The 16,590-nt window shown below is 39.8% G+C and overlaps 1 protein-coding gene across 4 annotated transcripts in view; it reads left to right on the top strand.

Annotated features, from left to right (window-relative positions):
• The window catches only part of PREX1 (phosphatidylinositol-3,4,5-trisphosphate dependent Rac exchange factor 1), a 173,002-nt gene that overhangs the window by 136,746 nt on the left and 19,666 nt on the right, over positions 1-16,590 (top strand). For 2 of the 4 annotated variants that reach the window (XM_074920070.1, XM_074920068.1), the window contains exons 18-27: positions 3,832-3,980; positions 4,888-4,973; positions 6,684-6,820; positions 7,280-7,451; positions 8,749-8,936; positions 9,700-9,861; positions 11,126-11,336; positions 12,536-12,797; positions 13,795-14,001; positions 16,406-16,494. In XM_074920070.1, coding sequence (XP_074776171.1) covers positions 3,832-3,980; positions 4,888-4,973; positions 6,684-6,820; positions 7,280-7,451; positions 8,749-8,936; positions 9,700-9,861; positions 11,126-11,336; positions 12,536-12,797; positions 13,795-14,001; positions 16,406-16,494 — 1,663 coding nt within the window. The remainder of the gene's footprint in view (positions 1-3,831; positions 3,981-4,887; positions 4,974-6,683; positions 6,821-7,279; positions 7,452-8,748; positions 8,937-9,699; positions 9,862-11,125; positions 11,337-12,535; positions 12,798-13,794; positions 14,002-16,405; positions 16,495-16,590) is intronic. The other 2 variants (XM_074920071.1, XM_074920069.1) reach the window with 2 other exon arrangements.

Below are 16,590 nucleotides of genomic sequence, written 5' to 3'. Positions count from 1 at the left end.
GGGAGGGGAAAGTAACATTGTTTTGGGATAGCAAAGATGTTCAACAAGAACCAGGTTTATTTGGGTGAAAGCTGTATTTTTAGATTTGTACTTTTTCCTTAAAAATCATGGACTCATTTCTCTCCCTGGTATTTTTTAAGAGCTCTATAGAATGTATTTACATTGTTTCTTTGAGACATGTAGATGGCCCAAATATCATAGAATCTGAGTATTTCATAATTATTTGTTTATCCATACAAAACCCTTGAGTGGATAACACAGTATGATCCTCCATTTACTGCAAATAAGGCACAGACAGACTGAAAGTCAATTTTTTTTAAAAGCTCTTAGGTGCCTTTTAGCACCTATGAAGGTAAGAGAGGACTAAATGACTTATCCAGGGTTTCACAGTAAATTGTGGGAGCACACTGACAATACTTCTAATTAAACATCCAGGACAACCATTACAGAATTTTTTGATGCCCACATTATTTTGTTGTTCGCTGCTTTAGGCTACAGATAACTCCTGGATGACTTGCCCAGTGCAAACAGCTGAAGTGGACAGGCTGATTTTAGCGAGTTGAGATTGTCAAACAGGAAGGAATTTTGAACTGAAGTTTAATATTAGAATTAAATGATTTCAGTATTCCTGATTCTTGTTTGTTTTGTGGTCGCCAAAGAAACCACTCCCATGCTCTACCTCATGCTCAAAATCAACATTGGTTGGCCAAAAATGTTATTAATCTAAACCTCTGCTGTAAACCATTGCCTGACAGATAGTCCTTCTGCCCTTTCTTTGGCTGGGTGCCTGTGGAATATCCTGCAAATCTGTTGTGTTTTAAGACAACAGAAGCACACAATTTTCTAAGGAATCTTTTTCTTGATCTTCCAAGACAAACTATCTGTGACCATGAGCCCATCTTTTCAACTTAATCTTAAAATATTGCTCCAGAAAAGAACTAAATCTGCATCTCTCTGAACCAGAGGGCTGTCAGCTCATTCTGGAAAGACCTGGGGCCCAACAGTAATGCATTTCATTACATTCTTGGCCTTTTTTAATTGCCTTGTGATACTATAAAGATATTCAGCATGTAATTCTGTGTGGCCTAGCAGCTGTAGGCCATTCAGAGGCCCTGGGATTGTGATCTCTTTTTCCTAGTATACCTGGAACAAAACTGTCAAGCACTAGTTGTGACAGGACACATCATTGAACTTCCTGCATGTGCAAAAAGGGTCTCTGGGGTTTTTATTCAAAATCAAAGTTGCCAAGCATTGTTCTTTCTATTATTAGTGTATTTTTTCTTCTCAAGATTTTTCAGAAACTGTTTTGTTAGCTGTTAGATTTTTCTATGCCAGAAGCAGTCCTGAACTGTGTTTAAAAGTTGTTAAGAATTGCTGGAACATCAAACTCCTGTACTGATAGGGTATTTGAACTGCAGTTTAGGAGCTCTTTGCCTGATGTGTGTGTTCAGCTTCTCAGTTTTGGCCCTTAGATAGAATAGTTCTGTAGTGGGCACTTTCTCTCTTGATTCTGAATGATGAGCAGCTCTCAGCGTGGGATTCTTACCTGTGGGAATTGTCCCCCTGTGCTTCTGGCAGCAGCGGCCTGTGACTATTAAATCTTGCTCAGCTCACCTAGACAGAGGGTCACAAAAATCATATAGCAGTGCTTGGCTGGTGTGGACTGTGGCACATCCCGTGCTTATCCCAAGTTCATGTGTCTTCAGAAAGTCAGTGTCTCCTTAGTTTGTACCTTACCTTCCTTTCTAAACCAGCTCACTTGCAGGTTAATTGTAGCTGAGCTTGTTCCCACAGATTTAAATAATGGAGCTGGTTTATGAATTATACTCTATCAGAAGGAAGCAACAGTGCAAAAAGTTATCCTTTTAGGAGGTGTGATTGCTGTCTTACTCTGAACAGCCAACTGACAAGCAGATGTCTGGGGTTTGAGTAGAGTGTGTTCAACAAACAGCCAGCAGTTGGCCAGTGTCCATGCACATGGATAGCAAATAGCGAGCTGCTGGTGTTTGGCAAAAACCAGTGGCCTCGATCCAGACAACTGCATTGAGTTGTCATAAGGAGCACCCATTATTCAGAAGCTCTATGACACTGTAGAGTCTTTAATCTTAGAGACGTGCTGTCTAATCTTCCTTAGCCTGGTTAGTTATATCCCAGTAGAGTACCAGATTTTTATTTGGAAGTTGCTAGTTTGTAGGGTTTAATGTGTGACTTGGTACCTCATGCATTCATAGATTTGCTATCATTGTGTGTGCAGCAGACAGGTGTGCTGTATGTACAAGCAAGTTAGGAATATAAAGAAGTCATCCACAGGTAGAATGATTGCAGGTATGCAAAGAGTTTAGTGAATTGCACATACATTATGTGCATGAGCTACTTTGGGAAAATCGGGCCTAAAATGTAATGACTTTAGAGATTAATAATATTACCTTCATCAATATAAGTAAATGCAAACAACAGAAACATTTCCATTGACTTATAAATCAAAGTTTGTCAAATTCTATCATACATTAAAAACTCTATTGCTGTTTATCACTATTATGCATTCTGGAGATTATTTACAAAAAAGAAAGATGAAAAATGTTATTTCCAGGTACACAAGAGGATGTTGTCAACTGTAGAGAGCTTGAGAATTAAATCAAGGAGAGTACTTTGTAGTTTTTCCTTTTAATAGCTTTGAGGGAAAAAAATAAAAGTATAGTTTTTTGGAAGTAAACTGATCTCTGACTTTAAGACCACAAAATATATTTAAGACAAGACAAGCCTTGTATAGACATAGTCAGCAGGCTTTTCCCATCCTATGTTTCCAGATTCATTTTTGCAACAGGTCAGATTTCATATGTGGGAGTATTACTATTTAGACCTCCTTTTTCCAAGTCAAGAAATTCGTCAATGGATTCCAGGTAGAATAGGAAAAGGCTTTGTCACATTTAGAAGAAAGCCCAACTGCTGGACCTTTAAGTGGTAGGAAGTAATTCTAACCTGGGAAGGGTTAATAAACTTTTTTTTCTTTTTACTCCATTAAAGGGAATTTTATATTTCCTTGATATCCAAATACCTAATCTAATTGCTGCTATGTCACATTTTAACTGGTATAGATTATCAAGAGGTATGTTTAGGGTTATTGTCCAGTGGGCAGAATAGGGGATCTCAACTCTGTTATCGGGTCTGTCTCTGACTTTCTGTGTGACCATTACCAAATAACTAAAGTTAGGTGCAAATGCTAGGAATTAACATGAAAATCTTGTGGCTTTTTAGGCTGATGAAGAGACAGGACTTCACTTAAAGCAGAGAGAGGTTTTTACTGCCACTTAAAACCAGGTTACATTTACTTATGACTAGGTATAGAATAGTTTTGCATGGCTCGTGGTTGAAAACTGTGTTCTTGGCTCCCTGTGCCTTGAGCTGTAAATTGGGGGAAGTCACTTTTGTATCTCATGGAATATCGCAGCCAGTCTATCATACTTCCCTATTTTGTAGTGTTGTCACTCTTTTTTTTTTTCCTGTAGTCTCCTTTTTTAATAGTCCCCTATTAAAAAAAAAAAAAAAAGTAGCAGAAAAGTACAAAGATACATCTGCTGCAAAATATAATAAGATATATCTGTGTAGTGGCATATTTATACAGGTATTGGTGAAATCTCTTTTCTGTAAATGCAGACAACTTTAAGGGTGACTGACAAATGATTTGATGAACCAACAATGTATATATGGTATTCCATATGACAATAATCCTAGGAATGTCTGTAAGTAGAGAACAGTTGAACCTTGGATTCTGAACTTTCAAAGGCGCTGCCAATGACCCAGAGTTTTCTGTGGTATTTGTTTCATTTGCAGATGGCTGGCTTGCAGATGGGAAGAAAAATCTACTCCATCAATGAGGACTTAATATTCTTACGTCCTTTTTCTGAAGTGGAAACCATCTTAAACCAGTCCTTCTGCTCACGAAGGCCGCTTAGGCTCCTGGTAGCCACCAAATCAAAAGAGTAAGTGCCAAGATGGGTAGACAGAAGATTATCTAGAAGATCCAATTACTAAATATTTCTTCTACACTTTGTAGTGAAAACTGTGTAAACACTTTGCAATGCAGAAGCTGTTCAATAGGAAAAGAAATGACATAAATGAAAGATACAAGAGTCACAGGTTGTTTTTAGTGATGCTTCTAGAACAGGTTAGGATGTATTCTCTTTACACTGCAGTTAACTTTTGGCTTCCTTGTGGACAAACAGAGTTGAATCACAAGGACTGTCATTCTGTTTCAGGTGTGAAGCTTCTCAGACTCTTAATATATGTGCAAGTGAAAGCAATTTCCATCCCATTAAAACTTGTTTTATTTTTGTATTACTCTAACAATGTCAGCCCTTACAGTTTTCCAGTCTATTATTGTCTTTTTTGAGGCTCGGCCCGGTTAATGTCTTGTGCATTATTAGATTCTATAATCCCAGTATTTGCCATAAAATTGTATCTCAGTGAACACTTGATGTGGAATTCTAGTCCAGGATGTCTTCTCCAGTCTATTTTATTTTTTTTAATGGAAAAGATCCTCAGCTGTTATAAGTCAGCACAGTTGCACTGAAGTTTGCCTAGAAATGGTAGTAAATATACATACCATCAAAAGTTTCTGTCCTGTGTTATTCATTTAAAGATGTAATAAATTTGGAAGTGCCAAATTTTAATTAACAGCGAGAATCTCTGTTCTGCCTTGTAGAATGTAGATGGGCTGGATAATATCTTCAGGTCTGTTTATTTGTTATTTATTTGTAAACTATGTGGGTGCTTTCTTTAATCCAAAACACAGTTGTGAATGCCAGGGAAAGACGCTGTTAGAACTGCCCAGAGCTCTGGCAGCCTAACTTAAAATGCTGCTTCCTCTTCTCCTTGATTTGCCTGCAGGATTATTAAAATCCCAGACTGTCCTGAAGCACTTTGCTTTCAGATACGAGGAGCAGCACCACCATATGTTCATGCAGTAGGAAGAGGTAAGTAGAAAGACTGTGGTACAGTTAAGCTTGGAGTACAGCTAAATATATATACACATATATGTGAAGTGTGTGTGTATATATCAATTGAGACAGATCCAGGTTCATTGTCAAACTTGTTCTAAACAAGTTCTGACAACTTAATTTAATGACCATAATGACTAGGAACCCCTCGTTATAGAGTAGGATTGCACTCATATATAAAAGCATAGAACAAGATAGTTTCTGCCTCGAAGTGTTTATAATCTGAATACATTCTAAGAAAATGGTATCATTATTATGAACTGAATGTTAGGTCACCAATCCCATCAACACAAAACAAGGAATAACTTAATTCTGCAGCAGAAGAAACTGGTGACACTGCAATCTACAGTACTGTGGAAAGACTCTTGAGAAAGCATTACCACTTGAGCTCTTGCAAGGTAGAAGTGCGCTTGCTTAGGGAACGTAACCTTGTTTCTTCTAACACTACCGAGATACATACAGCCACAGGGAATAAAAATGTAAAACTGAGATGGCTGAGAAAAAGTTGAGGTGTAATGCTGTCTGTTGCTTCCTCTATACTTTTGCCTGTGGTCAGCCACAGTTTGGATCCTTGTAGTTATGAATGTGCTCTGCGATCAGCAGGTTTGTAGATAGATCATGTTTCTTAATGGACATCGCAAAGTGTAAGACTTGAAGACTACTTCTTCCTTTATGTTGGCTTATACTGCTATAAATTATCAATATATTAAGATAGAGGCAAACTGCTTTTCTTGGCCTTTTTAAAAGGAGAAAACACAATTTGACAGAGATATTTACTACTTCCATAACTGAAATGTGAACTGACCTACAAATAAAGCTCAACTCTAACCTTTATTTTCAGCAGATGCAGAAAATATGGTGTTTAAGACATGTGCCACTTCCTTCCTTCAGAACAAGTATCCAGATATGTGCAGTTAGTATACAGACAACAGGCAGCACCCAAATAAAACAAACAGTGTTCTCAGGGAGACATTTATTACACTCTTGATAACAGCACCTATAGCCACCGTTTAACAGTCTGAAGAGTGCAAACTGGAAGTGCCAGCTAGACAGCTTCTCATTTTTCAGGATTTTGCTAACAAAAGACAAATTACATTTGGAATAAAACTGTATGAATTTTAAATGATGGTGCCTTAAAGTTAATCACCTTAACTGTAGATTTCTAGGAGCTGAATTTGCATCTGAGTCTTGTTCATGTGAATCTGCAATAAATCCATTGAAGTTGGTTGCATTCTGGACTTACTGTACTTTGCAGTACACCATAGTCTTTTTTTGAGACCATGGCAAATTGCATAACACGCACATGTTCTGTGTCTTTCAAGGGTAACAAGCTGAAACAAATATAACTTTACATTTAAGCAAGACCTCAGCTAATGTAATCATATGGCTAGAAGAAAATCATCCCAAATGATTTTCCTTAAGAATTTCAATTTCTAGCATGAATGCATTTAGATCTAGGAGGTGTCTGTCTTTCCCAACGCTACTGAGAATACAAAGGATAGATGCATGATATTTTCCTTATGCAACAAAGCTCTCAGAATAAGTAAGTAGTAGCAGAAGCATGACAGCATTCAACTAGTTCTTCTTATTACTCTTCTTAACCACAAACCCTTTGCAGACTTTCCAGTTTTCTCTTTCATAGTCAGATGGTTTTACTGTCTAACTCCTCTTCTGTTTATTTTTCAGGTTCTGAGGCTGCAGCTGTAGGTCTTCATCCAGGGCAGTGTATTTTGAAAGTTAATGGGAATATTGCAACACATGGAAATTATATGGAAGTTCTGGAGCACTTTACAGCCTACAGGACCAGACAACAGGAAACACTGGTATGAATACAAAACCTCAGAGGAAGTACATTAATTCCTGCCCTTCTGTCTTGCCCTTCTGTCTTCCCCTTCTTCTATGCTTTTATGATCACTAAATATTCAGAAAAACAACATATACACGTCTCTCTTGACTGACTTACTCCAATGCCAAGGTCTTAGTATCAGAGGGAGCTGATTACAGTTGCCTATAGTTGCAAAACATCTACAAATAACATGTATGCCAATTCATATGCTGCATACAATACTAAATATTATTAATTATTGCTGAAACTAGAAGTTCACCAGATATTGATCTAATTTTTATATTCTCTGAAGTTCAAAGGAAAGATGGTGGAATGTTGATATTTCAGTCAACTTAGAAGATATAAAATTGACAGCTAGATTCACCTTTGTAGTCCATATATACAGAGATTGGGCATTTTTACTGAGGTCAGAGCTGAAGCCTGTATCTCTTGAAAGGGATTGTACCGCTGGGTGTACAGGACACATGAAGATGCTGAAGAGGACAGAGTTCAGCAAGCAGCATCCACTGCATATCTGAATGGCAGTCATCCTGGCTCCAGCAAAGAAGACTCTTCACTGGAAGGAGGTGCAGAATTGGATCCCCTTCAAAATAGCCAACAGGAATCAGGTAAAGATTCTCATGGAGGAAGGAAACCTAGGAATGATTCAGGGGTTCAGGAAGGAAAATTACAGTAGAAATGTAATGTAATTATTGTAGAATATCTCTTGCCTTTGTAAAGCTTTGCAATAGAATGAGGTCTGCCAGCAGAAGTACTCTTATTCTAGTATATTTAGGAGAAGGAAAAAATTGAGATACACATAGAAATCATACCCCTGTGACTCTCTGATCTTTACAAAAGAGCCAGTTACTGGAATTAAAAGGCTCAGCATTTTTCGAATTATTTGGTAGGTTCTGCAAACCAGGAATTTATGGACAGTAACAGCTGGAGAAGGGAGGTCTGCAAGTCACTCCACCTGGAATAATCTAGGTTTTCTGTGATTAGAGATTAAGATTTTTAATTACTTTGATCTGGAGCAAGTTTTCAGAGTATGTTACCACTGTGTCAGCAAAAAGTGTGGGTGTATTTCCTCCAACTCAGAAAAGTATAACACAAAAAACACTACTTTACCTTCATGTTGAGATCTTATTTGGAAAAGTAGATGTTGGGGAAGAATACTTCAATCCAAAGGACTGAGCCTGGATCTCTGAATGCCATTGGCAACTTCTCCAGGAACAGATGCACATCTAGGTGGATCCCATCTAAAGTCTGGTGAGCCTGGTAATCTAATGGTCAAACAGTGCAGCTCTGCAGTGGAACAGCTGGAGCAGTGCCCTGGCAGGGGCATATGAGCAATTCTCTGGCAAATCTAAATCTGATTATGATTTAAATCTGTTCTTTGGTGACAACAGCGTTGCTGTGTGCGAAAAATAATTCTCTTCACCACACCCTTGCCCTGCCATCTCAGTCTTACAGACACAGAGAAAATGCCTCTGAAGCATTTCCCAAAACTGGACAGAGAAGTGGCAGTCTTCGAGGGTCATTACAAACAACAGGACTCTGAGATTAACATACTTCACATCCCTTTAAAAGCTTCTGCTGGGGTCTGTGTGTCTGAATGCTGATCAGATCTAAGAGTAGTGTCCTGTGTATGGGTGTGTGCATGCACACATGGAAGAAAATCAGAATGTGGAGTGGAGCATGCGGATTGTCTAAACCTCTGTCAGTGTCTCCAGTAGTGGCCAACAGCAAGTATCTTTCTCAGAATATTCTCCCAGCGTCTAGCAGTATGTAGTTCAGAGACTCCTTGAGCCAAAGGTTATGTCTTTGCATTTAATAATACCTCTCAACACCTTTCTTTTCCCTATGCATGCCTGTATTTATGTGTGTTGCCAAAAACCTCTAATGACTGATTTTTGGTTCCAGCCCAGACACTGCAGACCATCAGCTCTCCACTGGTCATTAGTGAAGAAACACCTCTCATTAGCCTGACTGTGGATAACACCCACCTGGAGCATGGGGTGGTGTACGAATATGTCAGTAGCGCAGGAATCAAATCCTTTGTCCTGGAGAAAATTGTGGAACCAAAAGGTTGCTTCAATCTCACTGCAAAGGTACTGGAAAACATACATGGCCAGCTTCGCTCAGGGAACAGAACAGGGAAGCCAATAATATGTTTCTCTGGTGGCTTGGCTTGGCTCTCTGGATGAGGTAGCACATGGTCTTCTCAACTCCGCTCAGAGTTTTCTTCACCAGAATGCGCCAAGTTATAGTAGGTTATTTGGTATGAGCAAGTTGGCAAATACTTCCCGGATTTCAGCTTTGAGGTAGAGGGAGGGGAGCCCTCAGTTGTGGAATTCTCGCTTTTATCTGCCTGGTAACATACTCTTTGCTGATACTCAAGATTAATCTTTTCAGGCAAGAATTTGCTTTACCTTGGAAGAAAGTCAAGCGACTTTGTCCCATCTGATAGGCTGGATGGGTCACTAAAGGAGTCAAGTAGAACTGCTGCTATTGGAAAGCAGCAATGCACTTAGTATTTTGGTTATCTGTGACAGTAACGAGCTAACAGTAAATGTTTATGTCACATCCCAGTAACATTATTGTTATGTCCCATGAAAGTACACCAGAGCAGGTAACTTTGACAGTGCGCAGTGGATCCACTTCAATTATTCTAAAAATTTTTGAGGAATGTTTTATGACTCTGGGGATTAGACATGATAGTGGTTCTCAGACAGTAATACAGGCAACTTGTTCTGAAGGCAGCTTTATTCAACCATGACAGCATGGGGGCTTTGCCACTTACTCAGTGGAAAAAAACTGTATTTTCCCTCCCTGTCAAATCTCATATCACTGACATCCTGTCTTTTTGTTTAGATTTTAGAGGCCTTTGCTGCAGAGGACAATCACTTTGTAAGGAATTGCAAGAGACTTATATCCCTAAGCAGTGCTGTGGCTACCATGCCCCAGTATGAGTTCCGGCAGATCTGTGACACTAAGCTGGAAAGCATTAGCAGAAGGCTCACAAACTACCAAGAGGTACAGCACTAGTAGTTACTGGTGAAGTTTCAAGACAGTGCTTCATTGTGATAACTGGGTCTTGGTATTTGTTATTAATGAATCTGAACTGCTTTACATGTAGATGTCCTAGAGTCATGAAAACAGCTCTGCAAGGTGTTGAAATGGCAACTTTTGAGGAAAAAAGAGCTTATCTGTAAATGACTCAGCTTGTCAGAGCTGTGGGTTATAACACATTATTGCAGGTACTTTTCCACCATATCAACGAATAAATGTGACAACAGAATGATCAGTATGTGATTTAACATATCATAGAATAGTTTGGGTTGGAAGGGACCTTAAATACCATCTAGTTCCATCCTCCCTGCCCTGGGCAGGGACACCTTCCACTAGCCCAGGTTGCCCAAAGCCCCATCCAACCTGTCCTTGTGGCTGCCCCCTCCCTGGCAGTGTTCAACTTCTCTGGGCAACCTGTGCCAGTGTCTCACCACCCTCACAGTAAAGAATTTCCTCCTTATATCTAATCTAAATCTGCCCTCTTTCAGTTTAAAGCCATTACCCCTCATCCTATCCCTACACCCCTGAGTCCCTCCCCACCTTTCCTGTACCCCCTTTAAGTACTGAGAGGCCGCTATAAGGTCTCCCCGGAGCCTTCTCTTCTCCAGCTGAACACCCCAGCTCTCTCAGCCTGTCCTCACAGGGGAGGTGCTCCAGGCCCTTGATCATCTTCGTGGCCTTCTCCAGACCCACTCGAGCAGGTCTGTGTCCTTCTTATGTCGGTGCCCCCAGAGCTGGACACAGCACTGCAGGGGGATCTCACGAGAGCAGAGTAGAGGAGGAGAATCCCCTCCCTCGCCCTGCTGCCCACACTGCTCTTGATGCAGCCCAGGACACTGTGGCGTTCTGGGCTGTGAGTGCACGTTGCTGGCTCACAGACCGTTTTCCATCCAGTAATACCCCCAAGTCCTTTTCCGCAGGGCTGCTCTCAGTCCACTCTTCGCCCAGCCTGTATTATGTGCGAATATAAGTACAGTGTTTCATAGTGTAAACAAACTATGTGTGCTTTTTTGTGCGATTACCTGAGCTGTTTGAAAAGAGAGTCCTAGAAGCTATAGCTAATTGCTTTCATTTGGTGTTTTATGAGCTTTTTTTTTAATGTGTTATTCCAGCTGCAGCAGAAATCATATGATTCTGGATTAGGAGTCAGGAAGAGAAAGGATTGTCTGTATTGCATCATAACTTTTTTTGCAAGTGAAGTAGCACACGCTTGCTTTATTTCTCCCAGTTTGCAGATGAATTGAAAACAAAGGTGAGCCCAGCCTTCAAACAAGCCATTATGGAACCACATTCCCTCAACAGCATGGATTTCTGCCCCACCAACTGCCATATTAACCTCATGGAGGTATCATACCCCAAAAACACTACCTCAGCAGGGAGGTCGTTCAGCATTCGCATTGGACGGAAACCCTCTATTATTGGTCTTGATCCAGAGCAAGGTAATAATTAACTTTCAAATCATACTGATTTTATCTGCATAAAAAGTTGTGTCTTTCCACTGCTCAGCAAGGTCAAAATAAGTTCCAAAGAAACAGTCCTGCCGGTACCCTTTTTTCCTCATTAAAATTTTATAGTAAAATGACAGCATCTTTGTGTTGTAGAATAGCAATGCCTTTAAGCATTGAGAGACTTCAGGTCAAATGTTTTTACTAGCTAAGCACTGTGGTCATCTCGTGATAATGAAGTGTCCTGGAGTGTTGTTTGCACTTAGCAGAGGTGACTTACTGGCCAAAAGAAAAGTGAATGAGGGCTGGTAGTCATGCTAGTGCTGTGAAGAGAGGCTACATTCAGCAGGAAGAGAGGAGTCAGTCAGATTATAGTGCTGTTTTCTTTTGTCATTACTAAATAAATTCCGTTCACTAAAGCTGAAAGTCTCTACTTTGTCAAGAGGATCTATTTTCTGATAAATAGCTGCTGCATAGCATTTGTCCTACAACCTGATTATTTGATCCGAACATTGCATCATCATGATCTCACCTGATACACTTCTGATTCATTGTCTTGTGAAGGTCAAAGTGCAACAATGTTTGGAGGAGACACAGGGAACTGTAGACTAACCAACTTTCTGAAGAATGGCATTGACTATTCAAAATGAGGTCGATAAAGAAGCCCTGCATGCTTGAATATATTAAAATTCCATAGTATCATTAATGCAAGCTAAGGTGGTTAGTGAAGTACCATACCAAGACTGTCAGCATTTTTAAATAAAAGGGAATTTTATTTATCATCTGTAAGGACATAATCCTATTTATATATGTGTGTGTGTAAATGTTTGTAAAGCTGGAATAGTAACACAGACCAACTTCTGAGAACCTGAATTGATTAACTTTTCAACAAATGCTTTTGAATACTATCCATGTTGTCTGTATGAGTATATGTGTGGACAGTTGCTGTCTTTATTTCCATAATTTAACTATTTTCTGGACTGCAGTAAATTCAAAACATCTAGTTGGCATGCCAGGAAAAGGAAAAAAAAAATTTTTTTAAGAATGTTTTTTTCATAGAATGCAATTATATAAAATAATTCTGTGACATTTTATTTTTTCCTGTTAAAATTCCACCTATTCTAAACTATCATTATTGGGGTGGAGTGTGGAAAATTGTGACAGCCATACTAACTAGACCCTTTGATGTTTAGTAGGTACCTTAAATCCAGTCTCATATACTCAACATTGCATCACCACTATGGCTGCACCATCCTGGAGATGTCTGACCCCAGAAGATGGAGATCTTGATGGTAGCTTTGGCCAGCAGAATGGAGGAGCAATTCAGGAAGAAAGGGGACTCAGTTTTTTGCTGAAGCAGGAAGATCGGGAGATACAGGACTCATACTTGCACCTTTTTAACAAACTTGACATTGCAGTGAAGGAAATGAAACAATACGTCATTCAGATAAATAAGTGAGTGAAGAATCCTGTATGCACTGCAGAGAGCAATTCTTGGAGGGATTGACCTCAGAAAGCACATTGTGCCTCTTGGCCCCAGCTCTCTTACTCCCCCTGTTCACACCTGCACTTGTATGACAGCTCCTTGCTGGTTGTGTCAAACCTACTCCAGTGCAGACCTACCAGTGTATATATTACTGTTCTTCTGCCTGAATCCAACAGCCACTGTTTTGCTTACTATATATTCCAATAGAAGAATCTGTTTGGTGCCATTAGAGGTTTTGGAATTCCATACAGACACAGACCCTACCCTTGAAATTTTGTCTGTCATAAGGCAGACTAAGCCAAACGTGGCATTTCAGGCAGCTTTCTCTATGGCACCTCTGTTTTCCTTTCCTCTTTTTGTCCTTTACTTTTTCTCATCATGTGTCTCCTATTAGTAGTAATGAAGGATTTGAGTAGCACGTCTCTCTATTGTGCACAAGTGGCAGGGTTTTGGTAACAGGGACTGCAGGGTGGTCTGTGTGGGAGGAGGCCATAAGATGCCCTGAAGCCGCTCACATCCACTTCCAGGGATCCCAGTAACAAAGCTCAGCCCATCGTGCACCAGAACTTCAGCTGGCTAGAAAGCATGTGGAGCCTTGGCTCAAACGTGTTTAGGAAAGGGCGGTAGCTGCTGGGTAGAGCCAGCGAGCTGAGGCACTGCCCCAGAGGAGAAACCCAGCGCCTTAATGGGGAAAGTGAGGACTGTGGTGAATTAAAAACAGCCCTTTCAGGCCACTACGGTTACAGTGATTAGGCTATACCTTATGGAGGTATATATGGAAACAGGACATTTTGTGAACTGAGATTGATGGATTTCAGTGAACCCCTTTCAGAGCTCACAATTTCACATAGCTGTAGTCTAATGTAAAATGCTGGCAAGGTTGCTTTTGATTCCAGCCTTGATTGTTATACCTCATTTGTGAGGCTACACCCTGGTCCCTGAGAGCTGTGTGTTCTACATTTGCAGACTTCTGTCCACCATAACAGAACCTACAGAGGGTGGTGCCTGTGAGCCACCATCTACTGAGGAGACATCTCCACCTTCCCTGGGAACGGAAGAGAGTGATCCTGACAAAGCTGAACATGGTGGAATCAAGAAGGTCTGTTTCAAAGTTTCTGAGGAGGACCAGGAAGACTCTGGACATGACACAATGAGTTTCAGAGACTCCTACAGGTTAGTCTGAACACTGTGCCACTTTTACCTTACTAATTTAATGTTTTGGAGTTCTAATCCAGGTATGGATTCAACAAGCAGGTTATTTTCCAGTCAGTCAGTTATTCTATATTCACTTAGTAGTATTCACTAGTCATAGTTATTTCATTACATTTATTTCCATGGAGACATACACAGCAAAAAACCTGTTCTCATAACAATGCCAAAATACCAGTGCTTCTAGAAAATTAAGTAAAATGAAATAAGTAGGTCTAGTGTGACTTTCCCTTTCTGTATTGTATAACTGGAAACTACAAAAGCTCAGCAGTTTGCAGACTGCTTGGTCTTATAATAGCCACTATTGTAAGGGGATGTTTCCATTCAGTTCTGCAAACAATTTTCCCAAAAGTCTTAAGACACTGAGCAACAGAAATGGACATTGAGAGGTTTTATTTTTAATGGGCCTTTGAAACCACAATTGCAAATGTTTATTCAGGTGTCTCAAAATCTTGTTTCTGGGACATGATTGACTGCTGTTTCTCCAGGAATATTTGCTACCAAAGGAAATCTCACACACTCCAAATCTGTCTTTCTTGGGAGGAAACATTTGGAAACTCGGCTTCAGAAGAATTGGAAAACCAAGTTGTAGTCCTGTCTGACCATTGCAATTTTAATAGGCCTTTTTTTACATTTATAGTAAGGCCATAGGACTTTGCCTATATGAAGGGGTGAAGATGCTTTACAGTGAGTTGGGAGGATCAGAGTAATCTGAATGAATGACATGTCTTTGAAACTTCCATGCTGAAGTTTCTTTACTGATCTTTACTTGCTGTTGGTTTTGTACTAGTACAAGTACTAATGTGTTACATTCATGCCGGGCAGCAGAAATGACAGAATTGGAACAGTTGGCACTGGAAGGGGTCTCTGCAGCCCACATGGTCCAGTCTCTCTCTCCAACAACTTTGATTGCTCAGGGTCTTGTCCAGTCAAATACTGAACATCACCACGGACAGCAAATATGAAGTCAGTAAAGAAACAGAACCAGCATTTACAACGTTGAGATCTGTAGCCTGTATTTATTGTGCTAGATTTAAATCTGCACATGTGCTCTGAAGCTTTTTTATTAAAACGTGCTGTATTTCTTTCATTGTTAATAGGAATCCCATTTATGAACACTGTTTAGTTTAAATGGTTTCTATAATTGAGGCTAATCTATTCTGGGTAACAAAATGACATCACAAACAGTCTCTGTGGGTCTGTCACCCGTTCCAAAATTCTACACATAGATGTAAGATGGGAAAGATTATTCTGTCTTATCTTTATTAGAGGCAGAGAATTAAGCTTATATTACAGATAATAGTTACTCAAGGGGGAAAAAGTATTTTCATCCGTTTTGATCTGAAAAACTGCTGAGGAGCCACAAAAATACACATATTACCAATAAGAAAATACCTTTTTTGAATTAGACATGCTTCTTTCTCCAGGATCATTTGGGGGTGTAATTCAAATTTCAGTAGTGTTCATACTGCAGAGTAGTTGCACAGTAGTTTTTTTCTTCAGAAAAAATAGATTTCTTTGGTAATAGGTTTAACAGAGGGCAGGCAAGAACCGTGATTAGGGTTCTTTCAATTGCTCTTACATTTTTCTCTCATCTCAGTCTAAAATAAAAACAGATGAAGAGATAATCTGGAGAATTTGTAGGCTTTTTTTTTGGTTGTACCATTAAAAACACTGTCCTGCTTTAATTGAAGGGGGGCAGACTGAGATCCATAGACTTTTTGATTACTTTTGTTAAGTTATAGTTAGTGTAAAGTGAACTTTAAACAGAGGACATTCATAGTAGAATTTTCCAGGTGTGCACGAACCAACACTGGTGTGAAGCCAACTGTAATGACTCCTCTGCTTCCTGAGATAATTTTAGGATCTGCAGTGCTTGATTCTCCGATGGTATAGATTCCTTAAATTTCCTCTCCCATCTCCAATATCTGTGCTACTGCAGCTTCAGTACATGCTGGAGTTGGATGCTGTAATATCCTGAGAATTGGTAACAAAGATTGAGTTTAATGGAGATTCAATCTCATAGATTTTTAATTATTTCTCCCCTACTTGATGCTCAAAGAACATGTTTAATGATGCGACCCAGATAAAGTCTGTGGTGAGAAGTCCATTTTCATTATTCGTAGGACCCAGGTGATATATTAAGCATTGAGTGGTCACCACAAACATAAAAAGACATCCTCTTACAGTGCCGGCCCCAGAGGCCTTGCTTAATTGTTGTTCTGCATGTAATTAGTTTTTCTTTTGTATATGCATAATAGAATTAGTTTTGAGTATTGCAGTGTTAATAAAACCAGAATAATAGTATATCAGAGACTGGGTGTAAGGACAGCTTTTTTTCAATCACCTTCTTTGCTTTTCTTTCTAGTGAATGTAACAGTAACCGGGACTCAGTGCTGTCCTACACCAGTGTCCGGAGCAATAGCTCCTACTTGGGCAGTGATGAGATGGGATCGGGTGAGTACATGCATAGGTTACATGTGTGTTTCTCATACCAGACCCCTTAGTGGAGCTGGTTGGTCTTTGCTGATTATAAGCACTTGCATGATTAAG

Source organism: Athene noctua, chromosome 16 (assembly GCF_965140245.1).
Source record: "Athene noctua chromosome 16, bAthNoc1.hap1.1, whole genome shotgun sequence".
Taxonomy (NCBI): domain Eukaryota; kingdom Metazoa; phylum Chordata; class Aves; order Strigiformes; family Strigidae; genus Athene; species Athene noctua.
Note: the sequence above shows the minus strand (reverse complement) of the source record. Positions and strands in the feature narration are given on the sequence as shown.